The sequence below is a fragment of the Pogona vitticeps genome, chromosome 4 (assembly GCF_051106095.1).
Source record: "Pogona vitticeps strain Pit_001003342236 chromosome 4, PviZW2.1, whole genome shotgun sequence".
NCBI classification, from domain to species: Eukaryota; Metazoa; Chordata; class Lepidosauria; order Squamata; family Agamidae; genus Pogona; species Pogona vitticeps.
The window spans coordinates 161,856,885-161,872,677 of NC_135786.1; the positions used below are offsets into that span (position 1 = coordinate 161,856,885).

At 41.4% G+C, this 15,793-nt stretch overlaps 1 protein-coding gene across 1 annotated transcript; it reads left to right on the forward strand.

Moving 5' to 3' along the window:
• The first annotated feature begins 565 nt into the window (after positions 1-565).
• On the forward strand, positions 566-11,851 carry SMIM13 (small integral membrane protein 13). Its single transcript, XM_020797120.3, has 2 exons — positions 566-3,455; positions 10,379-11,851. Exons 1-2 carry the CDS (start codon positions 3,380-3,382, stop codon positions 10,570-10,572), a joined length of 270 nt encoding a protein of 89 aa, XP_020652779.1. The 5' UTR covers positions 566-3,379; the 3' UTR covers positions 10,573-11,851.
• Positions 11,852-15,793: the final 3,942 nt, after the last annotated feature.

Below are 15,793 nucleotides of genomic sequence, written 5' to 3' on the forward strand. Positions count from 1 at the left end.
AAACCAAAAAGCAACCAAACCCCCCAAGACTCATCAGAAATGGGGGGAAAACCCAAAAAGCAAGCAAACACTCCAAGACTCATCAGAAATTGGGGGGAACAAAAAGCAACCAAACCCCCAAGACCCATCACAGCACAGAAACATAACCCCCCCAGCCCAAAACCACACTGCAAAAACCCAACCAGAACAGTTTTTAAAAATCAGAAAGCAGCACCTTACCTTACCAGGCAGTCCGAAGCCTCCTCCGATTGCACTCACTCTAACCATTGGGGCAAAAGAGCTACAAAGAAGCAGCCTCTTCGCCTATGAACAGTTAGCAATTTGAATTCCCCACCTTTTCCCCCTGCCTTTTTCTGTTCGTAACTGGAGGCTCCGGCTGCAAGTCGAAGCAAATTTTTTGCTGCTGGAGCTGGTCGTAACTTGAAATGGTCATAATTCAGAGGTTTGTAAGTCGAGGCACCACTGTACCTTGGTTTACGAACACCTTGGTTAATGTAATTTTCGGTCTACAAACAGAAATCCATTGAAAATAATGCCTCAGTTTACGATTTTTTTCCCGCAGTACAAGGCAAGTCTCCCCAGGATGCATTGTGCCTGGAGGTTTATAGCGCTGCCCCCATTCCTATGGCAAACCATGTTTTGCTACAATTTTTTGCATTATGTAATGTCCTGGAGAATGCATTAAATTCATAAACCAAGGTACGCCTGTAAACGTGTTGTTTCTGGAGCAAAACATTTTGCAACTGTCTGACTAACATTAACATATTTCAGTTCATTTTACTCTCTCCCACGAAACACTACAATGTTTAAACATTCTGTTTCTTGTTTTATAGTTTCAAGCTACTCTTGATCCTTATGTTTTACATTTCAAGTTCTCATTATATGTGATGTGCAGCACTGGCCCTTTCTTCTGACTCTTTTGTATTTCAGCAACTAGACATCCTTTTGGCTTTAGTCCAGTTGCTTCATTAGTGAAAGTGCTATTCACACTTATTCTTTGTTCTTCCCAAGCAACTGAGTGCCTTTTGACTTGGAAGTCTAATCTTCCAGCACTATCTCTCATTTCACGTCATGTTGTCTAATCATAGTACTTTGAGAGACAAAATATCCAGAAGTGTTTTATTATTCCTCTTTTGCACAGTACTAACAAGAATCAGTTTAAGTGTCAATGCTGCTATCTATGAAAGATCACCCACCAGTGTCATCACCCACTGCCACTGCTGCCCGGAAGCTGCCCTTCAAGCATTTCTCCACTCCTTTCATCACTGGAACTATCAATTCCTTTTTGCTGACATGACTAATTCCTGAGGACAGATGCATCTGATTAGTCTAGTGCTTCAGTTTTGACCATTCTACTCCAAGTGTCCCTGCTATTCCACACAGTATTGTTTTCAGCTTCCTGAAACATTCAACCAGCCCCCTCTGAGCACATTAATATGTGTGTCAAAGGGGTTAAAATATGTAATACTTTTTTAAAAAAAAACCACAACTTTTATCCATATCCAGGATATAAAAGCTAATTTATTTTCAGGTGCTTTGGATTTCTGTAAAATTCTTTTGTCCAAGAATGGGCCACCTTGAGGTCGCAGACCCCGTGTTTCCCCACTTTTTTCAAGTCTCTGACAAAATAATCAATAGATACAACTGGCAATATCCAAAAACCTGTATTAAAAAACATTCCTCTCTCCCTGGTCTGTTGCTTCACCTGAAGGTGTATGTATGTATGTATGTATGTATGTATGTATGTATGTATGTATGTATGTATGTATGTATGTATGTATGTATGTATGTATGTATGTATATTCAACAAAAGGGTTTGAAAGAGAGATCCTAAGGTGAAACAGCTGAAAAAGAGTCATCAAAACTTTCATCTCTTATCTCCTGGGATATGAACTCCCTTATCGCGGTAGATATGTTAAGCCAGCTCATCAGGGGAAGGCTCTGTTTGTTGATGGCCGTTAAATGTTTGTACTTGAATTTCAATTCCTCTGATCTCGCTGATTGCAACACCTTTTCTCCCCTCCTCACCCTTTCCAAACGGGTATAATCTGCCAATTGAGGCAACACGACGTGCGTCTAATAGAGGTGGGAGGAGGGAGAAGCAGAAAAATCTCCTTTTCCAATCCCTTCCCGTAAACTCGCCGAGGGCAAGAGGGAGGCAACAACCCCGAGGAAAGTATTACCGAAGCGTGTCCCTTTACATTTTACTCCTGGACCACATGAATGTATTCATTTTCTATTTAAGTTTTTTTTTTCCCCTCCTTAAAATTTAAGGCGGCCAAAGAATTCGCTCTTTGTCTTTCAGACGTAATTGATTCTGCCCGAAAAGTTTTTTTTACATTATTAAATCCTTTTTCATTAAAAATTGAGTTTTCCAGTACACAACCTATGAGAAAGGGAGAGAAATGTTTTGAAAAAGGAAACATCCGCACACTACAAATGTAAAAAAAAAAAAAAATACACCCCAAGAGTCATTTATTTAAACGTCTCCGGAAGCTGTTGCACTGATTTAGACCTGGCAACTTTCCACCTTCTGCTTCATCTTGCACCTAGCGTGGGCCGGGCCGAGGGCGGGCCCTCATTCGCTGAGCTTGATGGGAATTGAAGTTTTAATGGAGCCCATTCCAAGTGGTTGCCGGGCGAATCGCCTCAAATCAAACTACATTTCCCATGGGTTCGTTCGCTGTTGCTAGGGTGGAAAGGAAGATCACCCATGTCCGGGTGATGGAAGACGAAGCGCTTTCCTTCCCGGGCTGCTCTTCCCTCCTTGCCAGGCGCCCAGCTCTTTCTGCGGCGGCCGTCTTGTGAGGGAAGGGAAACAAAATGTCTGTGCCTCGAGGGGAACGGGTGTCTGGTCCTTCTCCCCGCCCCTCACAAGGAGTGATGGAGGTGGTTAGGCTCGGAACCGGCAGCAAATAATGCGGAGCTTCTTTCTTGGCTAGCCTCAGCCGCAGGCTTCTCGTCTTCCAGATTTCCGCATCCATCCGCTTCGCCTTTGCTTTTTCACGCTGGAAAAACCCTTTCCGGTTATTTTAGCTTCGGCTGCAGCCCCTCTCCTATCCGCTTGCGTTCAATTTTAGCTCTTGCTGTTTCTGGCTTCGCCCTGTTCCCTTGGAACTCCCTGCCTCTTGATTGGCGGTGGGAAGACCTTGGACGGGAAGAATCGCCATCCAGACCGTAAGCGCGCGCCTTTGCTTTCCCAGCCGAGCAGCTTGCCTGCTGCTGCTACTCTTGAGTTTTTCGCTCGCCCTTTCACTGGCCACTCGCCCCCTCGGAGCAAAGTCGAGATGTGGCTCTTGCCTTCCTCCTCCTCCTCCTCCTCGCGGTTGATGAGCCGGAACTGTGGAGACCAGAGCAGCCCCAGGTCATAACTGCGAAAATGTGGCAAAGCATTGGCCTGACATTGTTGGTCATTGTGGCCACCTTGGCTTGTGTCCTGCTGTTCATGCTATGTGGTAAGTATACCCTTCTTCGAGGGCTGGAGATGGGTCATTTACCTTTCATTTTTGTCACTGTTTAGATTTTTGTATTATTTTCTTTAATAATAAGTTAAGTTTTTTTCTGTATTTTATTATGGAAAATTTAAAAGCAGCCACACTCACACAATTTTAGTTTTATCAATCATAATTATTTTATTATTTGTTACAGTAATATTGTGCCTTTCCAGTTTTATGCATGTTCCTTTTCCCAGTTTTTATCCTCGCCACAACCCTGTGGTTAGGTGGAAAGAGTGATTGACTTAAGATCTGCCTATGAGCTCATGGACAAATGGAGATTTGAACCCAGGCGTTTTCTGACCTAACTCAGAACCTTACCCATGACACCACCATGAGTGTTTTTGTATGTAGGCAGTTGAGTTCGATATCTGGCTATGAAGCCAGAGGTAGGGAGTTTGGTTCCCCCTTGTCCATCCCCAAAGAGCCAGCCTGTGTGGCTTTGGCCAAGCTGCACAGTCCCCGGATGCCCTCGAAAGAAGGGAATGGTAAACCACTTCTGAGTATTCTCTACCTAGAAAACCCTGAAAAGGATCACCATAAGTTACAATTGACTTGGTGGACATCACCACTAGTACCACCACTACCACTTCTTTTGACTGCAGAGCTTTGATTTCAAATAGCAAAAAAAATATATGATGGCTAGCATTATTAGACAATTATCTATTATTTTATATGCATCACTATTCCTATTATGCTATTGCATTATGAAATGTTCTTACGAGAGATTCATAGATGGACAAATGTTACACCTTGCATTTTAATGAGGGCTGGAATCAGGAGGGGAGGATGCCCAGGGATGGGTTTTGTGTGACAAGGGAGATACAAGCTCAGCCTCCTCCTTTTTGCTCCTTTAAAGATGGGAAGTTGACTGAAATGCAGCTGCCTCTCAAGTGACCAGGAGGGGGCAGCAGTGCAAGATTAAGATGGTTAGTCTAACTCTGGTGTGCTCTTTTGCAAGCCTTTCCTAGTCTGGCCCCCTTGGATTAGTAAGGTTTACACAGTTTTCTTAATGGCTTTTGCTTCCTGGAGAGGTTCAAAATTACATTTGATAAGCACACCTAAGGTATTCTAAGGGAATGGCAGTTTTGACTGTACTGACACTAGGATGTAAAGAAAGAAAAACATGGGTAGGAGGAGAGAATATAAGATATGGCCAGAGTTGTTTATCTGGTTTTCTTTTTCGATGACCGAAGCTGATCAGAAGGTTTTGTTACAGTGTGGGAGGTATGTCAACTGTAGTCTCCTCCAGCATCCAAGCAGCAGGCTGGAGATCTCAAAGAACAGTTGGAAGGAATTTCTTTTCTAAGTTTCCATCTGTATATATTCTTGACTATTCTGGGGCTGCACAGTCAAATTCTGTTGAATACCATCTCTCAATACCAGGGTGAGTATTTAAGACTGAGAGGCCTGAATACTGTCTGGGCATGACAACATTGTGTTAGTGCCTGAATGTGACAGAATCATCTTCCCTTTTCTTCCTGCAGCTTTCCCTGCCCACCCACTGCTCAGGCAGCTTTTTCTTGCCCTCCAAAGAGCATCATTGCCAAACAATGGAGTCACTCTATATATTTTGTCCTGCTGTTTCTCAGCAAACGGGTTTTGCAAATGTCTGAAGAGCTGGAGAAACCTATTTAGCTTGGATGCTGTAGTGGGAGGTGTTGGGTGCATCTCTGGGCTGCAACTCTGTGCCTGAGGGCATGCTTTGGTGCCAGGAGGTTCCTTGGCATTTCCAGCTAAATGGAGCATGTTGTGAGTAGTGAGAGACCAGTGATCATGCCAGACCAGAAGAGAAATAATAGATACTAGTGGGCTAGATTAACAACCAGGTTGACCTGGAGGAGAATGGTTTCCTATGTTCCTTTCACAAGTGATGATAACTTCTATCAGAGAATCTTCGCCACTGAGAAAAGGTGCAGAGTTTGGAACAATAACCTTTTTGGAGAGGAAGAAAAACCTTTGGAGCTGTAAAGATGTTTCTTAAAAATAATTGTATGAGTAAGTAGCATCTCTGCTTGGGATAAGGATCCTTTGTACTTCCATATATCTTGGACTTCCATCAGCTCCCATCCAACATGGTCAGCGGCAAGGAATTGTCAACTGTTACTCAACCTATAAATTAACTGAAAATGTATGTGTTGTGCTTATTGTTAACATAACATGTTACCCTTTTGTTCTTAAATTATATTTGAATAAAGTGTTTTATTGATTTACTATAGTTTTATTAGTTTGAGCAGTTTGTTTTGTTTTGTTTGTTAACTGTATTTTCTGTAAAATGCTCTTAAATTAATAATATATCAATAGTTATGGTGATTATTGTCCAAAATACCTGCTCCCTCAATAGGTCATCAAACAAGATGACCAATGCCGTTTCCATACCATGGCGCAGCCTGAAGCCCAACTGGAATGGATCCAGGGCACTGGTTTCATCCCGAAGAGCCTGCAACTGATCGGCCACCATCCTCTCAACTACCTGGCTAAGGAAAGAAACATTGGCGACAGGCCTATAATTACCAATACCGAGCCAAGCTCGGTTTCTTCCTAATGGGCCTAATGAGTGTCTCCTGGAGAGACTCCTTAATTATTGCCGTAGCCCATTCAGATGTTATAGGCCTGGCTGCTTTGATTACCCAGGCCGGGCAAGCGTTAGGGGAGGAGGTGGTGGCGCGACAGCAATCAAGCACTCTGTCCACCATGTCTGACGTCACAGGCTGAAAGTGATTAAATCCCACCGGGCAAGACGGAGTGCTGGATGTTTCTGGTTCATCCACTGTTTTTCAAATAGGGAGTAAGATCCTGGCGGATGGCCTCCACTTTTGATTTTTAAAAAGCTGCAAATTGGTCAGGTGAAATGTTAGTGGGAGGCCAGTCGCTATGACCAACTCCAGATAGATCGTGAACTATACGGAAGCGTTCTGCTTTGGAAGCTTTGCTTATCCAGGTAGTGAAGTAAGATTGATTAGCAACTTTCACCTTAGATTGGTAAAGGTTAGTTGCAGTCATGACAGCGATCTGGTTATTTTCCATTGGGTTCCACCTCCATATGCGCTCTAGCCTTCTCGTATTTCGCTTCATTGATTGGTTGAACCAGGGCGAAGGGCGATCTCTGCGCTGGAGAGGGTGTTTAGGTGTGATTGTCTCAACAGCCCTGGTGGCAGCAGCAAGCCAGCTAGCCACCAGAGCTTCAGCAGTTCAGCTCTAGGCTACTAAAAGAAGGAAAGCAGCCCCAAGGATATTCCTTTTTAAAACACACTGTGGAGGAAACGTAATCTTCTGCGTCTTTCCAACTCTTTCAAATACAAAAACAGGGCCTTGGGGGTGAAAGGAGTGTAGTTCTTCTAGCACAAAGCCTAGGGGGTGATTTATGAGGCCATCTCATCATTCAGTAATTCTGTTGGAGTAAGACTTCAGTAACCAGCTAAGTGGAGCAGCTCTCATCAGAGCACCTTAGAACAGGCTGACATCAGAAGAGTGCTTTTGTCATAAGGAACCGAGGAAGCTGCCTAGTTCTGAAATGAGCCCTTAGTTCCTCTTGCCCAGGACTGTCAATGGTGCTCCAGACTTTCAGACCAGATTCTTAACTAGCCCTACCTGGAGATCCCTGGTGGCCTAGCAGTTGAAATGTACTCGACGTGCACTTCTAGTAGGATCATTTCTCCCACTACACACTTGAGGCAGCAGATTTGGGGATGGGGGAGCTCCACAATGTTGTGTGGTATGTATGATTTTATCTTCCAGCAGAGGGTATTAACCTGGGAGGTCAAGAGAGACCCGTGGGAGGCTGATGTTGCTGCTGCTACCCAGCCTCTGCTGCCTGAGACTGTTGTCTCCTTCTGCTTAATGTTAGGATTGGCCCTGCAATCTGTTAGAAAGTTGTCTGTCCAGCCTGGAGAGGATAGAAGTCTGTATTTTCATCTGGACAATGGGAAAAAATGATTACTGATTGATTGTACTTATATTTCACTCATCTAGTGGCAAGCCATTACTTTGGGGAAAAGAAAGGGCTTCCCTCTTTTGCAAATGCAGACCCTGGTGGTCTCTTTAAGAATAAGCTAAACTTTTCCAAATTATTTGCTTTTGGGAACTTAATACAAGGTTGAAGTTCAAAAGAATAACTACTGTTGTACTCATTTTCCTTGCATCGCAGCTAGAACCAAGATGGATGATCCAAGCTGCTCATCCTTAAATGCTGGGAAGAGGTGTTTGGAAGTCTTCCTTTGCCAAAAGCTTCTTTTACAGGAAAGCACTGCTTGAGCCCCTGAAGGCATTTGGCAGCTGCAGTGCAACACACCTGTTCCTTTTAAAGAAGCACATTTTTATGTGTGCATATGTGTTTTAACACTGTTGCTTTTGCTACTGAAAATGTACTAGGGCTTAACTTGTACAGCGGTTTTGTATTCAGGTAAGAGATGTCTGTCACCCAATTGCAATATTCCATGTTTTGGTGCCTCATTAAAACTAAAGGATTATAAAAATACAAAAATTAATGCATGTATTTGGCTATGGAAGCACCTGAGCTCCATTAATAATTAGCCTTCGGGGTGCACTTATTCTTATCCTGTTTGTTTTCTAGCAAGGCTGTCCTTTTTGGTGAATGGCATTTAACTGGCTTTTAATTCATATTTTAATTGACTTTTGCTTATACAGTATGCTTTGCACAGTTGGTTGTGGTGCAGTTTCCCTCTAAATAAACCCCACAAATTAGCATCTTCACTAACAATTATTTAGGGATGGAAGCATGTCTCTGTTTCTTTTATAAAATATCCAATCTTTTAGATCTCAAAGGTAGCTTCCAGGTTAAAGTCACAAATGTACAAGATCCATAATGTAAATAGATAAATACATCATTTGGCATTAAGACAGCAGCAGCAGCAGAGAGCATAAAGTCCACTGGACCTGTTCGTCTTCCATAGCTGAAATTTAAAAAAATGGAAAAGCAGGGTCAAATTGTTCACAAAATCTCAAGAGAGAAAGATAACTGAATGTTTCTTATGAGGGAATTCCACCATCTGAGTGCCACCACTGAGAAGACTTACCCTTATGTTCATGTTAGGCGTACTTCCAAATGTTGCAGAGTATGGATCAGGGCCTTGCATATAGAATGTAGGGGGACTGATTCATGTAATACAGGTAAACTAAATGGGAAAAACCACTTTTTAAAGGCCAGGATTGAGGAATACGTGGTACTCTGGATGTTGGACCACACTGACACTCCAAAAGCTTTGTCTTTTACAGGGAGTTGTTGAATAAGGTTATCAAAGGAGCATAATTTTCCTACTGTCTAATGCAATAGCAAGGAATGCATGGCCCTCCTGATGTTATTAGATTGAACCACCCATCAGCACTAGCCAGTAAAGCCAATGGTGAAGAATCAAGGGAACTGCAGTCTAAAAACAGCTGGAGTGCCACACATTCTTTGTCTTTGCTACAAGGTAAAACACCTGATTTAAAAGGCATAATACTGTTGTATCTATTGGGTTTACCCATTTAACTTGTAATGGTATAACAAGCAGAGGTTCTGGTATTCTAAGAAGACAAATGTATGTGGAAATGTATGGATTGCTATTAGCTTGACAAATGGAGGAGTATACGCCATTTTCCCCCCAACCATTTTTCTATTAAAGGTTTATCTTTACATTTTCATTAACAAACATAAGCCATCCTGGCAGCCACTAGTATTTCTTTCTAATGAGTGGATATGGTATAAAATAAAGAACACGAACAAGAGGGCCCATAGGAACGGTGAACGTGTTGTAGCCAGGGCTGATGCACATTGTAGCAGGTGGGCTACAATCTGCATCAGCCCTGGGCAGAATACAGTGGTGCTTCGCTTGACAATGTTAATTCGTTCCAACAAAATCGCTGAAGAGCGAAAACATTGTCAAGCGAAATTTTAAAAAACCCATTGAAACGCATTGAAAACCGGTTCAATGCATTCCAATGGGCTGAATACCTGCCCGTTCAGCAAAGATCCTCCATACGGCAGCCATTTTCGGTGCCTGTATAGCGAGGAATCCGTCCTAGAAAACAGCGGGGGGCCATTTTGAAAGCCGGCGGGCATTTTGAAACCCGATCGTTGTAAAGCGAAAAATCGGTTCCCGAAACAGGGAACTGATCAACGTGAAGCAAAAAACCCCAATCTAAACATCGTTTTGTGATCGCTTTTGCAATCTCAAAAACTTCAACGTTAAGCGGATTCATCGTTAAACGGGGTAATCGTCCAGCGGGGTACAACTGTAGTCAGTACTGTTGGACACTGGGTATTGCAGCCCAGCATGAACTGCTGGATAGCTCAGTGGCTTAGATCTCTGGCTGCAGAGTCAGAGGTTGGGAGTTCAATTCCCCACTGTACCTTTTTGACAGGGGCTGAATGATCCATAGGGTCCCTTCCAGCTCTTCAGTTCCATGATAGTGATGATTGTCTGGAGATCAGCAGTTGCCCAACTCTTTTATATATGTAAGGCCTGGACAGTTATTTCTCAGTACATATGGGCTCTGTAACCTGTGTGACAACTATGGAAAACAAACCATCCCTGTTGTGGGCACAGTATCAATTGTTTATGATTTATTCCTATACATATCGTATTTCATTTCAGATCCCTTTATGCTGTCATTTGTATACAATTCTCTCTCAGTTATAAACTATAACCTCCAGAACTGAAGAAGAAAGAGCAAACTTCTGCAAGATTTTTGTCATTTTTAGTGATAATATTTTACACCTGTAATATATATGCACATTTTGTACAATACGTTTTAGGAAATAGATCAATTCTTTAATATTCTGTGGACCAGCTGGAAATGTTGATTCATGGTCTGTGTATCTTTGTCACTGTAAGTTACCAGACTAATGCTCACAAAGTAATTCTTTCTGGCATCTTTTCTAGGTTGGTATGTGGTGTGGCAGCTCTTCTTATCCAAGTTCAAGTTCTTACGAGAGCTTATAGGAGATACAGGATCTCAACAGGGAGATAATGAAGTCACTGAGCCAGAGGCTGAACAGGATGCATCACCCACTCCTCAAAGGAGTAGACAGAAAGCAGCCCGGCAGCGAAGGGCACCTGTTGAAGATGCAACTTAAGGCAGGATGATGAGATCATTCTCAAGTGACTAACACAGCACAGCTGTGATTATAACAACTGGTTCTACTGATATGCTGAATGAGGAAAACCTTCAGAAGATGTTGAGACAATATTTGGAAAATGGCACCAGGAAAAGGAAGATGTGCAGAAAAAAATAGCTGCTACAATTTTCTGAGCAGAGTTAGCAGGAAATAAAGTTTCCCTTTCTGTTCCTCCACAGTTAGGTCTAGCTGTTGTACCATTGTGAATGGAGCCACATATATCATTGTCTATATCTTCCACTTGGTTCTTTAAGCCTTATCATGGGTGCAGTGATGTTCTATTTTGGGGAACAGTCCATAAGGTCCCACTTCTCCATGTGATAAAATCAACATTAGGTTATGTGAAAGTTGAATCATCAATTAGGTAATGAAACCTAGGATTTTGCTTTCAGTGCATAATCATTTCAGGTGCATGTATAGTTTTTTTAAAGAACCTAAACATTTTGCAAGACTTTTATGTGTGATTTATCAGATCCATTCAGTTTTCTTTAATAGAGAGGATATAAGCATCTGTTACAAACCATTATCCCATGTCATATTTGAAAGAACCAACTAACTGGATTTCAAATGAATATTTTTTTTCCTTTTCTTGTCTACGTTCTTTGCACCAAAAATAATTGAAAACTTGTTACAGAACTCTTGACACACCTCTTGGTGTACCTTTTAAAACGCAGTCTCATCAGATTGCTAAATGTCACACTTGGGACCTTGAATTTGGTGTTCCTAGTTTGTGCATTTAATAAGTTCTACTTTGCCTTCTGTTGAGCAGCAACCTCTGCTTGAATTATGAATAAAACACTACTGAAAGTAGCATAATAGTAGCAATGGGAACTGTTATGGGAGTTATTACTACTGATAATGAACTGCCGACATTTCCTTGAACTCTTGTCTGTATTTTGTTGAACTGTTGACTTCATTCTGGTTCTAATCCATACCATGCAGTAGTGTTCTTCAAGGACTACACAAAGTGTCATAATGTTTTATACCAGCTAAAAGCTGCTCACCGTCCTGCTAACTACACCTGTAGAATACCTAACGCAAACCAACTTTGAATGACCTTCAAAATCTGCTATTTGGATGAAGAGCCTTTTATTTGTTTTTTGTTCAGTTACCACTTTATGTGTATCTTGTGAGGATTTTAAGATGCAATATTCACAAACTTGTACAAGACTTATATCTTTTATCCATCCATTTCCCTGAAGCTTTAATATATGAATACATGTGACAATTTGCCATATTTTTTCTGAGTTTTTTGTTTGTTTTGTTTTAATTAACATGTGCTTGATCGTGCGGTAAATATGTAGTCTTGCTTTCTGTATTATGAAACAAGTGTGGGATTCTACATTTGGAAAATCATAATAATTTGCAAAGTGGACCTTGATTTTGCAATCTAAAGATGTCGCCAATGAAAACCCCTGTGCATTGAAAACATTTATGCTATAGGCTTTTTGCCAAGTGGATGTGATGGAAGGAAATCCTTGGAACCAGATGATTCCCACCATGTTCAATTCACTCTCTCCTCTCCCCATCAAGAAAGTTAGCTTTATAGAATTAATGTAATTACAGGTCAATATCAGTTATTTTTTCAAAGCACTTCAAATGGTTTTAAAGGTTCTATCTTTAAAGGTTTCTTCATTTCTGACTACCATGATTTGTCTTCTTTATAGATATGCTGGCAAAGCTTTACTTAGGGAAGAAATTATATATATTTTATTAACAATAAGGAGGGGCTTTGAAGAACTGTGTGCTGCAGCCATTCAAATGTCCAAACTAAGTATGAACATTTGGAAAGCCTATTTGTGAAAAGTTTCTATTGATTCTCTGTCTCTTCTGAACAAACTAATGGATAATCCACAAATCAGTTTCAGGAGCTGAGTCAGGGAAAAATATGAAATTGCAGCAGTGCAGAACTACATTAACCTAACATTAACTAACATTCAGAGAGGGAAAGCACCCTGACTTGAGAGTACTTTAAGGATGACAAGGGAAACTCAAGGTATGACCTCAGGACTATAGAAATTTTCTTCATCACAGTATTCAGTAATGTGGATAGAAGACTCTGGTTAAGTTTATTTTCTCACAGCCTTTCTTGAATAGATTGGTTTCTTTTTTTTATCCATATAATTGCTTCTTGAGCAGAAAACCAGGAACTTGTTTGTTCTTGCGATAGTGGCAGAAGGGAAGAGCTAACACTTAAGCACTAGCAATGCTGCTGTTGTAATTTCGGTTCTGATGACCAATAACAGGGCACTAAAGTAGCTGTGTTTGTACACTGTGCGATTTGCCCAGTACTAGATGATCTCTGTGTTATGTGGCACCCAACTGGCTACTGATCAAGATCTGCCTGGTCCAACTTGTGCCCCCTCCTCCTTCCTCAAAATTATTGGCCACTGTGAAAGGTTTGGTGAAACAACATGCAAGTCTCCATGCATCAAATACACGAACTTGTTCTTCCAAAATGGATGGGCATGGTGTGGTCTGTGGACTACATGCAGCTCTGGTGCAAAACTCCAGGAGCTGTGGTTTGAAGCCATATCTCTCCCAATCCCTGTGACCCAGCCCCCAACCCTAAAATGGATGGTTGTGCATTCCTTGTTTTGCCCCCGTCCCCTTTGTTTGACATTTTTGGGCTATGATGCAGCCCATAGTGAGTCCTGGGAGTGGAAAAGTGGCCCAGGGACATACACACCCAGTACCCCACCCCTGACCACCATGCTCAAATATCTCAATGGAGGGAGAGAAAGGGAGAGGGTAGAGCTTTAAAAGATGGAGTCTGGGCTGGAGGTATTGGTGATAGTGGCCATTTAGTTTTCCTGGTGCCAAACCTAACAAGGTGATATACTGACATAGATGCAGGCAGCTTCTCTCTTTAACACAGTGTAGCAGCTCACCAAAACATTCCTGTTTATGATGCCACAGTATAACTTGAAAAGTCAAACTAACAACATAATTTGCCCACTGAATGTGAGAGGTGAACCAGAGCTGTTTTTTAACTGCAAGACTACTTGGATCAGTTATCTGGGGTCGAAAAATGAGTAAGGCTTGTAGTAGCAACCTTAATTAGAATAGTTAGAATCTATATACGGTAGTTTAGTTAAAATCAAAGATAGGTAGTATTTCTGCTGATGTTCCACAGATGTTTGCATTTCTGAATCTTAAAATAAGTTACACCTTAAAATTGTACTTTATAGTACAGGAGATTCAATGTATTCCTGTATATGTTGACTCAGAAGCTCCACTATGAATTCATTGGTGCTTACTCTTGGGTATCTGCATAGGATTGCAGCTTTAGGCCAATACTATGACCGATTCTGACATGGAAAGTTGTATTCCATGTTGGAAATGATGGGCTGGTGTAGGGATTTGCTTGTCAGTTGCAGCACGGTCACCATGTCCTTCACCTTGAATATCATTTGAAAGATACTAAGCAGGCAATACAAATGCTGATCTGTCCGCTGGTTATGGATTTTTTTTCATAGAGGTTTTGCCATTTTTTGAAATGACTCTTGGCCCTTGGTTTTTACACCTGATGTACTTTTCCTTTGGACCTTTTTTTTAACTACCTAAAATATTTAAGCTATGCTTCTCCAAATTCTAAACTATGGATTTTTATATCTAGCTAGACAGTTGACGTTTTTATTTTTCTTGTGTTTGTGTGCTGTTGCAGCCATTTTCATGACTATAGGATTGCATCGTTTTACCTGATGGGTATAGCCAGTTGAAAAAACGTTGATGATTTTGCAGGCATCTGTTTTCTGTAAGATAAATGAGAGGAAAAACCGCAGAGAATCCAAAAACAACAGCATAATCTGTCTGAAAATCAGAAGGTCAATAATATTGAACACTGGGAGTAGAATCAGGACTCTTGATATTTTTGTAGATTTTTCTTTTTCTTTAAAGACTATATTTTTATATCCATCTTGCACAATGCTGCTCTCTTTCTGTTACAGTATAGCCAGTGGAAGTTATTTTGCAGAAATATTAAGTGGTTGCGCAGATAAATGGCACTTTGCATGGAATTTGTTCATGCACTATGTAATAATAGAAACTGCAATCTTGTAGATGCTGGTGGACTGCTGTTCCCATCCTCCTGCAGCTCTTTCCATCCTTGACCATGCTGGCTGAGGATGAGGGAAACTGTAGTTGTGGAAAAACAGGATGGCCAAAGTTTTCCCAGCACTGAGTTTTCCCTGTGCCAATTTATTTACTTATTAAGTTTAGAGCAGGCAACAAAAGCATCCCACAAAAATGGGGAAAGTTGTTGGTATAAAGATACTCAAAGTCTCTCTTCCTGCTCCCCTATACATACAAACATTTGACTTTTAAAAAGTCTGAGTTCAAAGCTGACTTATCTTGACCAGGTGTACAAGATGGAGTTAAGCTCATTTGTGTAAACTTACTGCAGAGATTATATCATTACAGTTATTTTGATGGGTTTTGAAATGCTGCAGAAGAAGGAGAAGGGGAGAGAAAATAAACACTAGCAAACAACTCTTGAATACTTGGAGAATTACATCCAATCAATAAAGCATTACACGTTATTTTGACTTCTGTCCTTCATAGTCTCTGTGAGTGCACATGAATGGGTTAAACTGCACCTGCGCAGGACTCTTCAGAATATTCTAGAGCTTAAGTAACTGAGGAATAGAACATTTCCCCGTGATGTGCATGCCCCGTCCGCCCGTGGTACCTCAGTTCCTTTTTGCCGCTGCTGCAGTCAGACTCCTTCACAAAGCTTGTTTCAATTCATTTAAATTTTCTGGTTTTGATCTCAGCCTGTTTTCTTGACTACGTATTTTCTTACCTGGAGTATTTTGACTTGAACTTACCTGATTCTCGAGTCTTGTATTTTGGATTGGCTGCTGTTATTGGGTCTGGTTTTTGGCTTTTGGACGTTTGTGATTTGGGTTATGGAATTGGACTTGATACTTGGATCTTTGTCTTCTCGGCTTGACTCCTCGGTTTTTGATCCTGGACTGCTATTGTTAACGTTTTCGGTGAGTCTTTTTCTTTTTTCACTTTCCCCCACCTTTCCCTGTTCCTGCCAAATTTTATGGCCTCTTCAGGCCTGTTCAAATGCTGTACATTGTGTGCTAACAAGATTCCTTTCACGGACAGCCACGGCTGTTGTTTATTCTGTTTGGGGGAAGACAGCAGCCCAACTCTTTTCAAGAGTGCA